At 31.1% G+C, this 20,485-nt stretch overlaps 1 protein-coding gene across 4 annotated transcripts in view; it reads right to left on the bottom strand.

Annotated features, from left to right (window-relative positions):
- LOC142324939 (uncharacterized) overlaps window positions 1–20,485 on the bottom strand; it is a 69,091-nt gene that overhangs the window by 18,630 nt on the left and 29,976 nt on the right. For 3 of the 4 annotated variants that reach the window (XM_075366091.1, XM_075366092.1, XM_075366093.1), the window contains exons 6-12: window positions 19,736–19,898; window positions 11,666–11,781; window positions 7,918–8,054; window positions 5,200–5,349; window positions 2,752–2,992; window positions 1,739–2,070; window positions 313–446 (exon numbers count right to left, since the gene is read on the bottom strand). In XM_075366091.1, coding sequence (XP_075222206.1) covers window positions 313–446; window positions 1,739–2,070; window positions 2,752–2,992; window positions 5,200–5,349; window positions 7,918–8,054; window positions 11,666–11,781; window positions 19,736–19,898 — 1,273 coding nt within the window. The remainder of the gene's footprint in view (window positions 1–312; window positions 447–1,738; window positions 2,071–2,751; window positions 2,993–5,199; window positions 5,350–7,917; window positions 8,055–11,665; window positions 11,782–19,735; window positions 19,899–20,485) is intronic. The other variant, XM_075366094.1, reaches the window with a different exon arrangement.

Below are 20,485 nucleotides of genomic sequence, written 5' to 3'. Positions count from 1 at the left end.
TATAAAATTATAAAATTTTGTTTCTGTGTTTTATTTAAATTTGATGTTTTACATGAAGCACACAGTAATCCTTGATGTAACCAGTATGACCATTAAGATTTAATTTACACATTAACACATCAATGCTATGATCAAAACTACGCTACAGAACATCTACGATGTCATATGAGTACATTCAACATTAACATACAATTATTTCAATCTATGTAAACAATCTCATGCCACACAGCTGAAGCAAATGAGCTGGAACTACTTAAGAGAACACTATTTTTTAAAATTAGAATAATAGGAGCTAAATGAATTTAATATAACCTTTCCAGCCTTCGAGCTTCTTCACGCTGTTTACGATCTATCTGCCTCTGGCGTTCTCGCTCCTCTCTCCTTCTTCTTTCTTCTTCACGCAATTCTCTCTCTCTTTCTCTTAATCTCTGCCTTTCTCTTTCTTCCTGCACAAACAAGATAACACTTTGTATTCTAACATAATGCATTTTGTAAATATCAATTATTGCTTCTATAAAAAAAAACCATGTTTTGTTAATTCTAGTACAGTATGAAAAATGATCACAAAGATACTGTGTTAACTTAACTGTCTTCCACTAATCTAAAACCTATTAAGTTAATAGGTGTCGATTTTTTTTATATTGTGTTAAACTTTCCTAATTAATAGTCTGGTTTAGCTGTTTATTTTCTATTTTATAATATTTAGAGGGATATTTATAACCATATTTAATATCCTAAAACAGGGAGGGGGGATCAAGATTATTGCACTAGCAAACAAGGGACTAATAAACATTATTAGGAATAAGACAGTAGAAACTAAAGTTAAAAAAAAAAAAACAATTTAAACTTCAAAATACAATTTAAGTTACAGAATTACTAAAATTTTGTAACAACTTTAAGCCAAGACTGCTGTGGATGCATAGTTGTGCTATAACAATTTCAGATGTATACTGCTTGTTAACAAATACATCATTTTGTTTTGAAACATATAAATATTTTGTTGATAAGTCATGTCGTGAAATATATAGTAGAGCAGATGTTCTCATTTGTCGAATAAGTAAAGTGCATCCTTTACTACCTGCTGGTTCCATAAAACTTGGAATAGCTCGGGAATAGGATCCTAGAAAGTGAGGAGTATGAAGCTGGCAGTGGAAAGTGTGATACTGAAGGCTAACAAACCAAAACAGAGAAAAAACTAAGAAAATTACCTAGACAAGATAAAAAAAAAATTATATATATATATATAAAAAGATATAAAGTACACCTCATATGATAGCAGTTTAATATAGTAAATAAATTAAAATAAATTTGTCAACTTTTGCTATGTTGTCACCTTAAAACGTTAATTCTACATAATGTTCTACAAACAACTACTGTTTTACTTTTGCATCTCAGTGAAGAATAATATGCAATAACAATAAAAATTTATCAACAGTTCCAACAGATAACTCAGCTATGGAGCACCACTAAACCACTTAAGAAATCCATATATTAACTAGGTGCATCCCAAAGAAGTTGAAACATGTCGTAATGAACTTAGAATTCAAGGATTCAGCACACAAGTGCCATGTGATATTAAAAAAATCAAATATCAGGTAAATAATGTAATCAAACTACAAAAAAATTCTGCATTATACCAGCACCAACATTACATACTTCTATCTCAGACACAATCAGACAAAACCCCATAAAATTATTCTACCAGACTGTACAAAAATCATACCAAACAATTAATTACCTTTATCTGCTGAAATGAAAGAACTTCACGGTGGGCATGGTGGCTACTCGTACGTGAACCTTTAGAAGAGGCTCTCCTATGGCGGTCACGACTATGGGAGCCTACTGGACTGCGTTCTCTCGACCGATGGCTTCCACGATGTCTACCATTACTGCTACTTTGATGACCTTTTTTATCATTCTCCTTGTTCCTCTCATTTTCAACTTTAACTTCAATCTCCTTACCTTGCTGCTGTGGCCGTTCTTCAGTTCCAGGAGCAGTAGGCTCTTCTTCTTTGTTTTCATTAATAATATGCTTTTGGTCCTCTATATCACCTTCCTGATCCATCCCTTCTGTAAAGCAAATAGACAATACCAATTTAATTGTGAATTTAGATATTTAAAAAATTACACTGTTTAAACCTAAAAAATTTCTGAATGTTTAAACTATCCAGCAACTGCAACTTTAAAAGAAGACTAATAACTGCATAACTAAATGTTCAGTTAGTAATCCAGTTAACAGTTTTTCACAGACCAATAATGGATTTCTTATCTGTTAATGGAATCTCTTTCATAAAAATATGAACTAAGAATTACACTTATTATTATATATATATATACATTTTTGTAAATTGAAAATACATTTCTTAAAAAGACAGACTAAAAATTATCCTGTTTCAATAAGTGTGGAAAGAAAGCAAACGAAATTTCTCATACATAATAAAAACAAGAAAGCATTTCGGGAGGAAAATGTGAAATAACTGGAAACAGAAGAAAAATTTGCTGTACATATATGGAATTTAAGTCAGTTTGGATATATGATTTCTACAAAGATGTATCAGATGAAAGCCCTGGAAATCGTCAGTGAATTAAGTACTGTTAGGGCATTTAAAGTTAGTCTTATGTCAATTTCTTTGCCCACAGTTGTTTAGGAACAGTATTCATTAGATACCAGTATAGAAGATAGAAGACTGAGTTTAATCAAGGCATTTATAAATTTTTGATATAATACATTTATTTTTGACAATGTATTACCAGTTCCTGGAGGTACAAGTTTCTCTTCTTTTTTCTTTTTATCTTCCTCTTTTTTTATTTCAGACAATCCTTTACAAGGACTATGATGTCGGCTTGTTCTGTCCCTTCTTTGGTTGCTGCTACTACTTTCACTTTTAATACTCCGATCAGTGTGCTCATTTCGACTAGGTGATGTCTTGTACCTAGAACCATCACTGCCACCACTCTTCCTGGATGGAGGCCATGAAGATTCGCCCTTTGCCTGATTTAACACATAAAAATACATTAACAAAATGCTACTATAATGCTATGATTCAGTATAGGAAAGGGAAGTAATTTGGGAACTGATTTTAGAGCGTGAAATAAAGAAAAAGGTTTATACAAACATACCCAAAAACACTTTGTTTACACAGTTACAGCTAGCGAAAATTTTTGCCTGGATTTCAGTTCTCCTAGTGAAATGAAATCATGCTGAAATTTTTAAGGCATTATATAAGGGGGTAAAATTTGATGTTTTCTTGTTTACTGAACTGAAAAATCTAATAAGCAGGTTCCAAAACTGTACCTTCTGCAGTTTTCATGATATCCATAAAAAAAAAAACAGAAAAGTTCAGTGACAAAAACAAACTTTTTTTAGTTTTGAAGTACAATAACTTAGTTAAATGACTAATAAAGATGCAAATTTTATTATCAAAAATTGTAGAGAATTTAATTCTCCTTGCATAACTATAACAACAGTAATAATAATAATAATTACAACAAGAGTATTACATGTATCAAATGCAATCTACAGATTTCCAAATCCTTAAAAGTTTATGAAACGTTCATCCTTAACAAATTACAATATACCTCATTTTCATTCCTGCTTTTCTTTTTGCAAAATGAGATCAGGTTTAATTTTTTGTCCTACTTATTTATTTTTATTTTTGTTTTTATCAAGAAGAGACAATGTAATAATAAATGCAGTGAAATCTGTAATGCAACTTCAATGGGACCAACAGTTTTCAACAAGATTCCTGTTTAGAGCAAAAAATATAACTTCAAAAATGGTTGTATCTCTAGTAGTATTTTAACCTACAGTAACTCAAAAAATTCATTACACAAATAAAATATCAACATAAAAGAAACACAAACTTTGAGAGGAATAACAAGACCAGCTTTTGAAAATATTTTCTTTAATAACACAGTTTCTTATTAAGCAAAATATTTTATTATACAGTACAGCATTGTGCAAAAATACACTAAGAGAAAAATAAAATATTTTCAAAAAATTTTTAAAAAGAAATATTTACCAGACAATTGTCCAACCAATATTGGCAAAGTAAACAAAATCTTTTTAATTGTTGACAGTCTCAGGAAAATATTATGCTTGAGAGAAATAATTAATTTTTAACAGTTTGCGATTTTATTTGTAATATATATCTTCACTTTTATTTTAAATATTTCTGACATGCTATTCTAAATTGTCAGTTATGTCCGTCCTGTCATTGGAAATAAATGGGAAAAGAAAAGATGGTGCACAGAAATAAGCAAAACTAGATTTATCTATACAATACATGGATAATACTCGCTGACCTAACAAAATGTCAATTGCATGCTACTAGATTTTTAATATTTAAGAGAAGTTTCCTTATTAAAAGGTACTTAATATCAACTGTTTGATTTTAAACTACAATAATATATGAAACATTATGTCATGATTACCTTAAAATTTCATCATTATTAATTTCAAAATTGTAAATTAATTTTTTTTTTTATTAAATGATCTATATTTTGAGAAACAATTAATCCTGTTTAGGTAAATGAATTACAAAAAATGTTTCAGTTTATATATAAATTTCCTTTGAGAGAAATATGTATGTATCTCTTACAGAATGTGATTAAGTCAGAACTTAAAACATTACTATTCTATGAATATAACAAAGCGAAATATGATGTAAGCTTTACTATTCACCCAATAATAAAGATGCCTGGATAAATAAGCCTAAAACCATCTTTTAAAAATTCAATAAAAACTGCGGTGAAAGAATAATTTACATCAGCCCAGGAATTCTTAAGTAAATTATTGGTACAAATCTGTATAAATGCTGAATTACACAAAGATAACAAAAATGTATAACATCATGTACAAAGAATGAGTGTACAATCTCTTTGAACTAACTACTAACTTCCACATACATTCACTATAGCTTTAGTATCATTCATTACCACTTGCTTTCATAATTTGGAATGAATTAGTGTTTCAGTAAATTGAACATACTTTCCTCAATTGTTGTTACAAAACTTCAGATTACCATTAAGAATACAACAGAAGAGAAATTGAAACCTAATAGTTGGAAATGCCAAAAATACAGTTGCACCATTCAACTGGTTTTTAAAGATATTCTTAGTTTTGTGTTAATTAAATTTAAATGTAAAAAGAAAGAAACTACTAAAATGAATTACTGAAGAAATGTAACTTACACTTACCTTTTCCACAGAAATCATTCTGCCATGAAGCTCAGTGAGATTAAGATGTTTGAGAGATCGAGCTGCATCTTCACTTGTTGCCATAGTAACATAGCCATAACATCTTGCTCCAGGTGTACGAGCATTGGTCACAACTTTAGCACCTACAACCTACAATACAAATAAATATACCTGTTTGTATGTATAAGAAGTATTTTACCACCCTATAATGGCCCAACCCTCTAAGAGAGTCAGACCTGTCAGTAAACAACAGTTTTATTTGTGAGCAGATAAGAAAGAGAGATTACAAAAATATTCATTACATGTAATGTTTACATAAATTAAACTTTGTCAGAGATTCAAAAAACAATCACATAACATAAAATTCCAATTTGTGATATCCTGCTTGTAACATTTTTCTGTTCATCCCACAAAAAGTCCATAAAAGCTAATTATAATTGCATGCCTATAATGACTCATTTTGAAGTTAATTGTGAAAAGCCAGATCTGCTATTTTTCAACATTTCTGAAAAACCACGATTAATTTTTAATTTCCAAGAAAGAGAAATACTAAAACAAAATTATGTAGAATAACAAATTATGCTTACATGTAAGTATAAGTAATGTAATTAGATTTTAGAACACCAATAATGCTTGGAGCACATTGACACTGAAAGATAAACATTACCACACACAGCAATTTTCCTGTACACAGTGGGGGGATGGATGACAGTGATGATGATAATGTACAAAATAAAATTACAGAGATTGTAAATTTTATCCCTTTAACAAACATAAATATCTTAAGATATCTACAAAGTAAATATATAAATAGTTTGCAAATAAATACAAAATATATTTTGCAAAGTTTTTAAAAATTTAAGTTTGACAGATAACATGCCCTATGTATTAGAATATTATGGTCTTAAATGTTATTAATTAACACATTAAAGAATAAAGAGGAATTTTATTGTTTAACAATACCTCATAACAGTTTATTCCAGGTAAAAGAATTCAAGTGGTAAAATCACATTCATACATTAGTGTATAATCAATCTACCGAAATTTAGACCGATAAATGTTTTTTTTTAGGTTTCATTTAGGTTGATAAATGTTATTATCCCATCTGCACCATAATTAACATTTAAACGGGACACTACTGTTTGAGAAATTAAATTACAGTTAAGTTTATGAACAAAATTTATAATAATTATGGGATTTTAATTAATTATAAACTGAAACATTCAATTCAATATGTCATTTTAGCAAATTTCATAGAGAGAAAGAAGCAGATGTCATGAGAAAACTTGACATACTTTAGCCAATCATAGGTAACATTTAAAGGAAATGATCATTTTTGTTACGAGATCAGTCTTATGGCTAGGCAATCAATGAATGCAGTTAAATGAGCCCACATTTCCCCCAGGATCAGCAACATTGACGTGAGATCATTGGATTTACAATATCAAATTTGTTCTTATGGCTACTTAACTAGCAATGTGATCAAATCATTTATGTTATCCATTGAAGAACATAAAAACTTGACAGTGTGAATTGAAAAATACTTTCAGGATACTATGTTAAGAACTAACAACCGACTTAGTATACAGTTAAAATTGAAATTTGTAAAACATTTCTCTTTTAATGTATAAAAAAATCATTTGGTTTCTCTTTACAATTATCAAATTAATTTATATGTAAGAGCAGTTCAAAGAATGTCATAAATTATACAACCACAGATTCAACTCTCTCCCAAGTTTAAAATAAATATTTATATCCACACTCTTTTCAGAGACAAGACTAAGGTAACAGTTCTCCATTACCTAACATTATGTCACCATCTTCCTTTTATGCATATCATGAAACCAAGCAGTTTTACCAGTTTGCAGATTCAGGAAGCCGGACGGCACATTTCTCACTAGATACATTTGTCTTGATCAACATTAATCTACCTAAATTTTAGTTGTTTGTATGTATAAATTTATTTTTACATTTAGAATATTTTTCTCAAAGGTCAAATTGGAACCAGAAAGAATTTTAAATTTATATATATATACATATATATAAATGAAAACGGTACACTATGGTATTATTTAAAATTCTCAGTACAGATAGCAACAAAATATGCTTGAGTCACGTGCTTTACACATTTTCAATAACTAACATTACTTATTTCAGTTAAAATATCAATTTATATTTTTTTAAATATAAAACATAACTGTTTCTGAAGTAACCATTAAAAACTGGTTTAAATCAGGAATATTAGACAAAAGTAAACCATGAAACTACTTTCTATTTTACAGGTCTAAAATACTTACGTAGGTAATAATTAAAAATAATCAAAATAAAATCTAAGCCAAACTTATAACTAATTTCTTGGACATATAATTAAAACAAATTTAAATAAAATTCACAATAGTAAAATAATAATTAAAAAAAGAATAAAAATGGCTGTCAAAATAACTAATAAAGTCAATCTTATAGGTTCAAGTCAGGTCATCACATTCTTGTCACACCTGCCAAAGCTAAACGTTAAAATTTAAGTATCTTGCAATTACACAGCTCCATTTATATAAAACACAACTTGCATCTGTAAGGTTTTCAAGAAACAATCATCTTCTACTAGGTAAATTCAATGCAGTAAAAATACATTTAAGCTCAGTTTTTTACATTTTATATAAATGTTTAAAATTACATACACAAATCTTGATTAATATAATTCATATAAAACAGTTATACCTTGCCATATTTAGAGAAGACCTGTTTCAGGTCTGTAGCTCGTGTTGAAGAAGACAAACCGCTGACCCACAGGTTCCTGCTGCATATTGCAGCTCCACTATTACTGCTTCCACCTCCACTGGACTGCTGCTTTTTATCTGTTTTAAATGCATTACATTAGTTAAGTTTGGTAATTTACAGTAAATATAATATAAAATCCAAGTAATCAACAAAGTCTGTTAAAAAAAAAACTGAATTTTTGAAATTGTGCAATTACAGGGATTCTTCAATGACTATCAATTGGACCACTGTGTAAAGCAATGTGGTCCAATTGCTTTTGACCACAAAAGCAATTGGACCACAAAAGCAGTAATCATATTATTATGAATTTCTTTGCTTGTGCTATTCATGATATAAAAATGCATAACATAAAAATGACATAATATGTCATAATCATTTAAGCAAATTATATTTTATGTTTTACAGCAAGTGATCTCAGAAATGTATTAGAGTGAAATTTTTTTATAGAAACAATTCATTAATGCAAGGTAATTGTATTGATTGTTTAAAACAGTGTTTCTCAAGCTTTTCTTACGATAGGATATTTTACAAATTCTGAAATCTTAAGAAAACACCTTGGTTATTTTGGTAGAACAGGTAGATGTAATTATAGATTAATAAATAAGTAAATATTTTTCTTAAGAAAATAAACATTTACTTTCAAACTGTAATTATTTAAAACAAAACATAAAAATTATAAAATAAATTAACAACTTAATGTTATATAAATAAATAAACTAAACTTAACATCAATGTTTTGAGATCTTTGAATTACAAATTCTTTTGAAGTAGGGCTCAATATTAGAAAGTTGAATTCTCATATCTCGTGTAGCATTTCTGTATTTCTGAATTTCGATGGTTACAGCATAATAAGAAAATCCTCTCACACAAATATTTCACTTTAAAACAAAGTGAAACATGAATAGTTGTTTTAACTTGCTGAGATACTCTTCTGTTAAAGTTGTCAAAAAATCATTTAATGGCAGTTCCTTGTATTTTTGTTTTAAATCTGAAGTCAGTAATTAGCTCAAGTAGATGCTTTTATCATTAGCACTGAAGCCTGCTGGCTTGGCTCTCACTGTAAATCTATTTTGAACACAGAAATTGTCCTCAATAAATTTTAGAAGAAACTATTCCAAGAGAGTTGTCAGTTAAGTTATTTATACAAGTGTTTCAAAATTACTTAGAAATTTATTATCTATTATTACGTTTTGTTTCAGTCAAAAATTCACGCAATGTGGGAAAACAAAATTATTCTAATCAACTGCAGAAATCCAGAAATTTAAACTTCCTATCAAAAGCTGCAACTTTTACCAACAATTATTTAATTCTTTCCTAGTATAATAATACTTATTTTGCATTTTGTAAAAATATCTTCCAGAGGCAAAATCAACAACCTTGGGCTTCTGATTTTCAAACATGTTTGAAATTATCACAGCATTTATCACAATACCAGGCTCATATTCTTTTTTTACACAGTTTATATAATACATTCTCCACAAAACACTAGTGTTCCAAGGAAAACAATTTGGGAACTGCTAAATGGATGTGAATTAGTTAATGATTTTAGTTAATGAAAGTACAACATTTCAAATGGCTCATGCCATGACATTTCTAACTGAAAAATTGAGGATGCATCAAAGTTCATGCTTCCATTGATGTTACAAGACAAAAAAGATTATTGTGTTGCATTCTCTCAGGAGCTGTTAAATCCTGCCAACGATTACAAAATGTCTTCAAATAATGGTAACAGATGATGAGGTTTAGTTTTAAGACTACAATACTGAAACTAAAGAATAATCTTTGCATCATTTAGGAAAGATTTTACAGACTGAAAAAAAAGTGTATCAAATATCAAAATTATGGCAAGTTTTTCTGTTATTAAATTCACCTCAGAAACACCACTGGAATGGATCAATAGAGGAACAAGCACTCTCAGGCCCTACAAATTCATATAACAAAAAGCTTTGGTTATTACTCGAATAGAGCTCATGTAAAAAAATGTTAAGGAGTTTTAACTAGAGTTATTCACATGACAACATGGGGTACAGAGAAAATTAATACTAAATATATATACAACTTCTGAATGATACAAGGTTTATTTTTTTCAAGGTCTGATTGGTCACGAAATAAGAACCTGTGCAAAAATCAGACGAACCTTTGTGCATATATGTTTCGCAGCGTCTCTAGTATGATCAATCACACCATGTCACTTTGTTTAGTTCTGAACACGCAGCTAGCACGTAAACATGTTTACAACAATAGCATCTTCCACCAAGTGTAAAGTGCATGCGGTAATTCGATTTCTTCAGGTTGAAGGGTGTAATGCAGCTGAAATTCATAGTCGAATAAGTAATGTGTACGGTGAAATTTCAATGAGCGACAATGGTGCAGGAACTTTAAAGCAGGACGTACAGATATTGATGATGAAGGCGGTCAGAGAAGGAAGCAAGTGTCAACCAATGATCTCGTTCAGCGAGTGAATGAGGCAATTCAAGAAAATCGTCGGTTCACAATTTCTGTATCGAGTGATTAGTTTCCTGAAATTTCAAGGTCAGCTCTCTACACCATTGTAAGTGAGAGACTTCAGTACCGCAAACTGTGTGGCAAGATGGGTTCCCAAGATGCTGTCCAACCATCACAAAACAATGAGAATGGACGCTAACGTTTCTCCAGTGCTACCATAATGAAGAAGTTTTTTTTTAAACAAAATTGTCACAGGGGATGAGACATGGGTCCATTTCAAAACTGAAGAAACAAAAGAACAATCCAAATGGTGGATGCATTCTCATTCTTCCAGTAAACCAAAGAAGTTCAAATGAACCTCCAACAGAACGTGTATACTGTGTTCTGGGACCGGAATGGAGTTCTCTTGGTGGAATTCATGGAACGGGGCATGACCATCACTGCAGCCTCATACAGCATGACTCTTCAACGTCTATGAAGGGCAATTCAGAATAAGCAGAGAGGAATGTTGTCCTCAGGCATTGTCTTTCTCCATGACAATGCTCGGCCGCACACTGCAGCGTTTTCGTTGGGAAGTGTTTGATCACTCACCATACAGCCCAGACTTGGCTCCATCCAATTTTCACCTCTTTGCTCACATGAAACGCTGGCTAGGAGGACAACATTTTGGCAAAGACATCGAGCTGCAGACCAGCGTAGAAACATGGCTGAAAACACAGGCGGCTCCGTTCTATGACAAGGGTATTGGAAAGTTGGTACCACGCTACAACAAATATCTAAATCGGAGTGGCGACTATGTAGAGATATAGCATAACTATGTAAGTACTTGTTACAAATAAAAAATTTTTTATTTTCACTGTGGTTTTAATTTCGTGACCAATCAGACCTTGAAAAAAAAACCCTCATAGAACAATAAAGAAACAGAACAGACAAGATGCAGTTGAACATTTTAATAATCATTACCACTACTCAAATCAGTCCATACCACAAGCAATTGTTGTCAATTAAACCAAGATGATCCACACAATCAGTGAATAGAATGAAAAACTGAGAAGTTAAAAATACTCAACTAGGTTATAATTAGTCAATTATATAATAAAGGAACACATAATAATCATTATGCTTGTTCAATATATAAAACATTTTTCCTTTAGCTATCTATCCCCATCCCCACTGCCAAATTTGGTCATTGATCAAAGTCTGAGAAAATTGTAATCAAGAAAAGAAATTATAAAACACTCACTTGATGAAGTTTGCTTCTGTATCTGTACTTTTGACTCATCTTCAGTGCTATCTACACCAACATCAGAGATATTTTCATCAGTTTCTATCGCTTCTGAATTACCAATAGCAGCAGTACTAATGCATAAAGAAATAAGTAATATTTCAAATTAATAAAATGCTTATATGAACATTATAATATTTAATGATTATAAAGAGAAAAATTTAAATAGTGATCTTTTCCTAACAGTACGACATGCTGTTTTCTAAATCAAATAAGGAATCAGAAAAATCATACATTCAAACTCGCCCAGCATTATTTAAATTCAATGATCTACACGGAAAACAAATTTTGTTAAACATTAAAAAGAGATGAATATGTTATGCATATAATTAAAAAGTAAGGCATCGCATTCCAATTAAAATTTAGAACAGTCAGGAAGGTGTAATAACCATAAATGAATATTAATAACCGTTTTTTCCCATGTCCAATCAAATTATAATAAGTGGTATTTTTAGTTTGAAGAATTATAATAAATCAAGAAAATATATTTATTTTGCCGTGGAAAATATGCAAAGAATTAGAACCAGATTAATAATAGATTCAGAATTAAGTCATTTTCACATAGTTTGTAAACCCCAGCAATCATGAACAACATTACTATAGGGCCACAAACTTTCAACTAACAAGGTTTAAAATTACACACTTGCACCAAGGTCATTAGAAATATACGAGAGGTTATCTCTAAAGTAAAGACCCTTCATAGTAAAAAAACTTTATTCTGAAAACTTTACATAAATATTTTTTCTTTCTCTTAAAACTATATACCTTACACTATTTCTCTATATAATTGCCACATGAATTAAGACATTTATCGTAACAATACACCAGCTTTGTTATATACCCTCATCGTATTCTTCTGCATCCAGTCCATTTAGCTACTGATAAACAGTAGTTTTAAGCTTATTGCATCTGCGAATTGCTTATCACTCAAAAACTCTTTCAATTTGCCAAACAAATGGTAATCAGAAGGAGCTTGGTATAGACTATATGGTGGGTGATCTCAAATTTCCCATACAAATGTTATCAGTAAATCACGTGTCGAACCCACAACATGTGGACGTGCATTATCATGCAGCAGCAGGACGACACCATCAGTCAGCAGCCCACATGTCACACCGTAATTTACATAGAGTTTCGCAGTAGGCTTCTACATTTATAGTTGTTCCACGTGGTATGAAATCAATCAGCAGTATGCCAAACCCATCCCAAAAGACTGCAGCCACAGTTTGCATCCAAATGGCTATAGCCTGACCTTCGTTGGTGAATGAGAATGACACCATTCACTTGAGTGCCGTTTTCTCTCTGGCATGTAATACGAAATCCATGTTTCATCGCCGGTAGTGATTGAATTAAGGAAGTCATAGTCTTTTTCTGTGTAGCGCATTAAATATTCCAAAGCAGATCCCATTTAGATTTTTTTGGGACGTTCCGTTAAGACATGTGGCATCCAACGTGCACAAAACTTTCTAAAACATAAATGGTCATGAACAATGCGACCGATAACAGCTCTTGAAACATCAGGAAAAAGAAGGACCAAGTCAGAAATTGTTGAGTGATGCTTTTCTTATTTCATCATCGATGTGTTTCAACAGGTTCTCAGTGATTATCGACAGCCTCCCCAAACATTCTTCATCGTGCACATCAATTCTATTATTTCTGAACCTTTCACATCATTTTCAGACATTTCTTTCATTCATTACATTATCACTATACACAGTAACCAACTGCCTATGAATTTCAGCTGGAACGTTATGATTGTTTAAAAAAATTATATGACTCCATGTATTTCACAGTTGACAGCAACATCGATTTTCCTAGTCATTCTGTAACATAACAACTCACACGTAATCAAAGATACTATAACACGACAACCTACAGACAAAAATGTAATATGTACATTACTAGCATGGCCATGAACGACACAGGTTCACCCCTATCTTTAGGAGAGAAATTTCCTAGTAATCTTTACTTCAGAGATATCCCTCATATACACTCTTATTTCAATTGTTTTAGTAACAAATTGTCTGGTTAGAAAAACCTATTTACATTTTGAAAAAACTGGTATATTGGTAACTGGTATATTGGTATACTGGTAACTGGTAAAAACTGGTATATCAGCCTTTTAAAATATTACTTATTTTCCTTAAAAACTTAGATTCTTTGATTTTTTTCCAGTTAAGTAACACAAAGTTTCTGGAATTTGAAGTATAAATTCTTAGCAGACACCTGAAGCCTAGAGTACCAATGAAAGAAAGAAAGAAATATTGGGTTTATATGCATTTATAAAAGTTACTTAACAGTATTATCTACCCACATATTTTCTCTTTGTCAAAAAGATTGTGTTTGAACACAGAACTGCACGTCTAACACAAGACAGCAGTCAACCCATTAAAAACATGAAATTCAAATAAAATTAAGTTTGACATTAAAAAGATAAAAATCAAAAATATTTCTAAAAACAAAAGAATTAATAGTGACAAAGAAATAATAAAAATGAAATAAAAAAAGAGAAAAACTGAATCAAATACAAGAGCTAGATAATCAAATGATTGATTTGAGTATTATTTTCTGCCCTTCCTGGCATTGTCATTTTAAGATTTGTAGTTTGTGTTTCGAAGTAACTACATACTTAAACTACTGTGTTAAAAATAGTTTTGAGAATGGAGTTACTCCGAAACATACCAACTATAAATGTTAGTATGAATAATGCTAGAGTAGAGCTAGAAAGGGCAGAAAATAATTTAAATCAATTATGATAACCCTAGCAGAAATATGAAATATTGTGGAAAAAAATAAATAATCACATGGGTTAAGTTAATTTTACTGATTTATTAAAAATAATGTGCAATATTTTTAAAAGAAGATTATATATATTCTGTACACTCAGTAGTCTTCTTGACTTAACGTTTGAATGTTACTAATGATGAAAATATGCAAGGTCTTTCCATAACTTGTTTATCATATATGAAAAAAGTATACAGCAAATAAATAACAATTTCTAAATATTAGCCATATGATTCAGAAGAGTTACAAATATATCTCTAGCAAGTACAGAATTACATTAAAAAAAAAACAGATACCAAAAAATATTACAGTGGAGGAAAGGTTTACATCACTTCATAACTGCAATTTGTTAGTTATATTTAAAGTGCTTCCTTTCCCAATCCTCTTGTTATATTTTTCAACATTACTATATCAAATCAAGCTAATAAGGCCTTAATTAGAAAAAAACTGTACTAATCCATTATCCTCTATAACTATGAATAAAATGAAGCTTTGCATGACACAAAAGATAACTTAACATACTGTTGTGAATGTTGTTACAAGGAGAGGGGGTACAAGGGCAGAGTACATAAACACATTCATATGCCAGTTTGGCTTGTATAAGATATAAAAATATATGGAGGTCAAGCTCCACATAACTTAAGTTCCTGTTAAAAGTACTCAGATCGATCTTGTACGCATCTTTCTTTTTCTGTTTAGCCTCTGGAACCACTGTAAGGTATTACATTGCTTCGGAAGATGATATATATGAATGTAAATGAAGTATAGTCTTGTACAGTCTCAGGTCAACCTTCCTGAGATGTGTGGTTAATTGAAACCCAACCACCAATGAACACCAGTATCCACATCTAGTATCCAAAGCTGTATAAAAGGAACTACTGCCTTTACTCGGATTTGAACCTTAGAACTCTCAACTTCAAAATCAGCTGATTTATGATGAGTTCACCTCTAGACCATAGGTGGGTTGATCTTATATTCATCCTGGCTTGAGAACCAAGTTACTTTATCAAAATATACTGACCCTCAAACAGGTAAAAGGATATTTTAGTTATGACTAGCTGAGTAAAGCCTAAGTTGAGTGCCCACATACTGTATTCTTTTAATATCGAAATCAGTATTTGATTAATGGTGATTACTTCTAATTAAAATTTAAATGACAATTTAATTTCAATCAAATTATAGAAAAGTACAGTCACACGCAATTACAATCAGAAGGTATGAATATGAAGGTCTTTCACTGCCGCTATTAAATGTAATATAATTTTCATCAGAATCAAAGCATAACCCCTGATTTATGACAAAAATGATTCATTGTAAAAACAAACTATTATCAGATAAAAGTAAAAACCCAACCATATACTTTAATAAAATAAAATTCTCATTTAAATACGGCTCAATTAATTTCCCTTTTTCTTCCTCTATAAGTATTCCTCTACATTTTTAAGAGATCTCTTCCTTGATATGACATAAGTGATTTTAAAAGATTAAATGAAAAAAATTGAAATTTACAGACATACATCATCTTGTCACCAACATAAAATACCTTTATCTATCCACTTTCATGTTTCTGACACAATAGAGATCTCTGCGAAATAATAGTTTACACAGATAGGAGAGGAAAAAAGAAATATAAAAAATAAATGATTTTTTAGAATTGGAAGATAAATATCCATAAAGAAGAGAAGAGTGATAGGCCTTCTATTGTGAGTGATAATCTTGTCAGTGAAATTGACAGAAAAGTGCGTGTAATTTAAAGATTCACCATCTCTGAACTTTCCAAACAATCCCTGCATCTTCTCATACAGTTTTGTAAGATTGTCACAGATAAATTAGGCTTCTGGAAGTTCTGTGCTCGATGGGTTTCAAAAATGCTCATAGAGATCCACCGAACCAAACAAATAGGCTCATCTTAAGACTTCTTTTAATGCTATGATGCAGAAGTGAAAAGTTTTTTGAAGAGAACTGCGACTGGGTATGAAGCTTCTTGGGTGGCCTATGTAGATACCAAAATGAAACAACAGTCAATGAACTGAGGCCAAACCAGTTCTCCACGCAAGCCAAAGAAAGCCCACCAAACTTTGTCAGTGAGGAAGATTATGGCTACAGTTTTTTGGGATGTCAAGGGAGTAGTTATAGTCAATTTTATGGAACATGATATGATTACTTCAGCAGTCTATTGTGAAACTTTTAAGAAACTTAGACGAGCCATTCACAACAAACGTCGCATTATGCTGTAATTCAGTGTTGTTTTTTGTGTATCCTCACAGTGTTCAAAGAACTCAAGAACTTCTGAGTCAATTTCAACAGGTCATTTTTGATCATCTCATAACCCGGACTTGGCATAAAGTGATTTTAATCTTATAACTCGCATGAAAAAATGACTAAGTGAACACTATGACAAATGCTTGAATTTAAATGGCGACTATGTTGAAAAATAGTTTAAAGCTGTAGTTTTAAATATAGTTTTATCTATGCAGGTTTTTTATTTATAGCCAAATGGAGGTTACTTTCTGAACCACCTTTGTACTATCAACTCTTGGTTGTCAATCTATCTCAATGTATGGATCATTCTATCTACAATTCCTGTTCTGGAAGGGCAACTTTGTAGAATAATGTAATACTCTACTTCAAATGCATATAAATGCAGTTTTGACTGATAGTTCATTCTGGTCACAAGATGGTCAATTGAAGTGTAAGATTGTTGTCAAATTTTATCAGTAGTGAATTCTCTTCCACAATGGCTATATGCTGTAACCTGTGTCACTGAAGAGAGGTGGCATCCAAAAGGCAGTGCTGTCCCCTGTTTCAGCTAAACAGAGGCAGACAGCTTTTTTTACAACTACAGTGGTGAAGAGAAAAGTTGTGGTTGCATAGAAATGTGAACTTGTTCATAAGGGTGTAACTCAGGCCTTGACTATGAAGAGCCAATGAGATTTTGAAAACACATCCTCTCATTAACTAACCAATGATTGCTTGTGCTTATTCTTGAGTGAAAGATGCAAGAAAACTGCAAGTGTTAATAATAATCAAACAACTCAATTACTGAATGCAAATAAATTAGTTCACATCGACTAATTGTATCATACAACATCAAATATTTCTAAAGGTATACTTGTGTTCAGATTTGATAAATTGTTTTGAAGAGATTATTGAACAACTTTCTTTCCAAGGCGTTTCAGTTTGCGGGCATCTTATACACACTGAAATGAAGATTCTCTTCTCTTTTCCTAACACAACTTAACATTTAACAAACTATCTTTGCCAAAAATAACACTTTAGATGTCATAGCATACAGTCTTCACCAATAAAATTTTAGACATTCAACTAGCAAAATTACTTATAAAAAAGAAAACCAAAGATACCTGAGATACTGAAGTAAGATAGATCACCAGAACATGATATACCTCAGTATATACCCCTACATAAAAATGATATAACTCCGTAAGTAAAAATGTTCCTCTCCTAGAGACCGTAAAAATTTAAGGAGTAGAGCCAACTGATCAAGAAAATGAATACTGATTAGAATGCTGCAGAATCCTGTAGGGACCTCTGAGGAAGGCCTTCCTCAGTAAAAAAAAAAAAGATCCAGTGATGCACTTAGCATCATCACTACCTAGCATCATCACTAGCTAGCATTAGAGATTCTAACCAGGAGATGACCCCTGGTGTATTGTCCAAAAGTGTTATGCTCTTGGACAGCAAGAGTGACATCAGCTTACTTGAACTGCAGCTGGACAAAGCAGCAGTTCATAAATGTTGGAAAAAGAGATCACTAAGAGAAAGCTACAATCTGTGAACTGATTGAGTTCATTTATCATTATTAATTTTAAGAAGATACCAGAATCACTTACCTTCAATCTCATCATAAAACAAATTTTCAATAACTGTTGGAAAAAAAACAGTGCTAATTGAATTAAATTTAATTAACAGCTACAGCTAAACTGCTATTTACAGCTACTGCTCTTAACTGGAGCAATTGTATACATTCTCCACAGAGATTTTTTTAACGGCTATAAGCTTGATGAGATTAGTAAAAAACTAACAAATTCCAGTATCTTATACTTCATTACATACTTCTAAATTTGTAGTACGACTATGAACAATCTTTATACATCTTTTTTTCTGTCTGTCTACCACTGTCAACACTAAAAAAACCTAATATAAACATCCAGTTTTTTAAAATTAATTCACTTCAGAAGCTTTGAAAGCTTGTATGTGGAAATATAGAAATGATGAAATTTTGTAGCATATAAAAAACACCATGACTGATCGTGATTTGAACCTAGGACCTACAAATGAAAGGCTGAGATGTTACCACTCCCTCCATGGAGATTGGCAAATTTTAAAGAGCAAAACAATTTCAAATTAATATTCAATGTAGAATATTTATAATAACATTTTGAAGCCATTTTTATACAATCGGTATTTAAAGTAGTAACTACTACCTTCGTACATTATCAATAAATTTATCATAAGAGTGGATGTATAAATTACATCCAAAATAGTTTCACGTTTTAAATTAAATGAAACATTGTATACTGAAATGTCTACTATACAAGTAATGCTTGATCTGAAATTACAACATAGGGATTAAATTGTAAATGATTCAGAACAAACATCATAATTTAAATTGTTTCAGAAGATGCAGTTAAATAGTAAGTGGTAACTAAGCTTAGCTTATATGGCGGCTTATAAACCATTGCTATAATAAATGTCTTTAAATGCCAGTAAATATTTAATCATAATTCCAACGTATATAAAAATTAGTTTTTTCCTACAGAACTTAAATGAAAAGAAAAAATAAATTTGATTACCTGTTTCAATTTATCTGTTCTAATTCATAAGTAATATTCTGTCTCTGGGACATGCAACTTTATAGCATATAATTTACTTTCAACAGTATATAAATAAAGTAACTGCCAAAGCCTAAACAGCAGTATAATTGTTGATAGGTAAGTATCACAACATCATATATTTTCTGCACGATAAAATAACTTATGTAGAAATTAAATTAATATACATTTACTTTAATCAACTAAAAATAAAATAATAATATTTAATAATAGTGATGTGTGTGTATATATATATATATGTTAAAATATATAAAAATATATACACATCTGACTTAAAACACATCGACCATGCACACATTCTCACACACACACATCAGGGTGAGTTGAATAAGGCCTTTACAGCCCCCTGACAGACAGATTATCAACCACATCCTATGTTACCGAAACCAACCTCTTCCCATCCTGTTTTTCTTTCTCGCTACCAGTTGTTGAAGTAGGTTCTTTTCTTGAATCTTCATCAGCCATTGAAGACGCCTCCACGGATGACGACACCTTGCTGTTCTTCTCACCTCGTAGAGCATTGTTGCCATCATCAAAGCATCTCTGCGAGTCATCTGAGACACGAAGAACCAACCAAATGAAGTGAGATGAGATCAAGAATGAGATTAAGACTGTTGCAGCATCAAGTACATTACTGCTGTGATGAACAGGAAGAAAACAGAACCATCTTTCTCCAATGCAGTTGGTAGTATGAAGTGGTACTGCAGATGCTGAAACGCTGAAGTGCTAACATGATGGAAATTGGTACAATTCTTTGTCGGCTTCAAAACCTTGCACACAGCATTATAAGACTTGAAAATTTAACCGATTACAACTGCACTTAATTCCTTCTTATATCTTCAATGATTATTTCCATAACACTTGCTCAAATACTATTAAAACTTAACTCAAATTATGATTAAACAAAAATAAGTAAACTGATCACAATAAATTTTTTTTTATTCATTACTTTAAATAGAGTACACACAATATTTCATGCAAACATGTATAAAATACGCCTACATTCGTGCACACATACACACGCACACACAGACAGAGAGAATTGTTTTAAAATATTTAGTGCAAATATTTTACTGAAAATCAATTTAATTTCAGTATAGTAAATATAAAAATTAACAAATAAAACAAAATTTATGCAGAG

This window comes from Lycorma delicatula, chromosome 5, assembly GCF_047948215.1.
Source record: "Lycorma delicatula isolate Av1 chromosome 5, ASM4794821v1, whole genome shotgun sequence".
In the NCBI taxonomy this organism is placed as follows: domain Eukaryota; kingdom Metazoa; phylum Arthropoda; class Insecta; order Hemiptera; family Fulgoridae; genus Lycorma; species Lycorma delicatula.
Note: the sequence above shows the minus strand (reverse complement) of the source record. Positions and strands in the feature narration are given on the sequence as shown.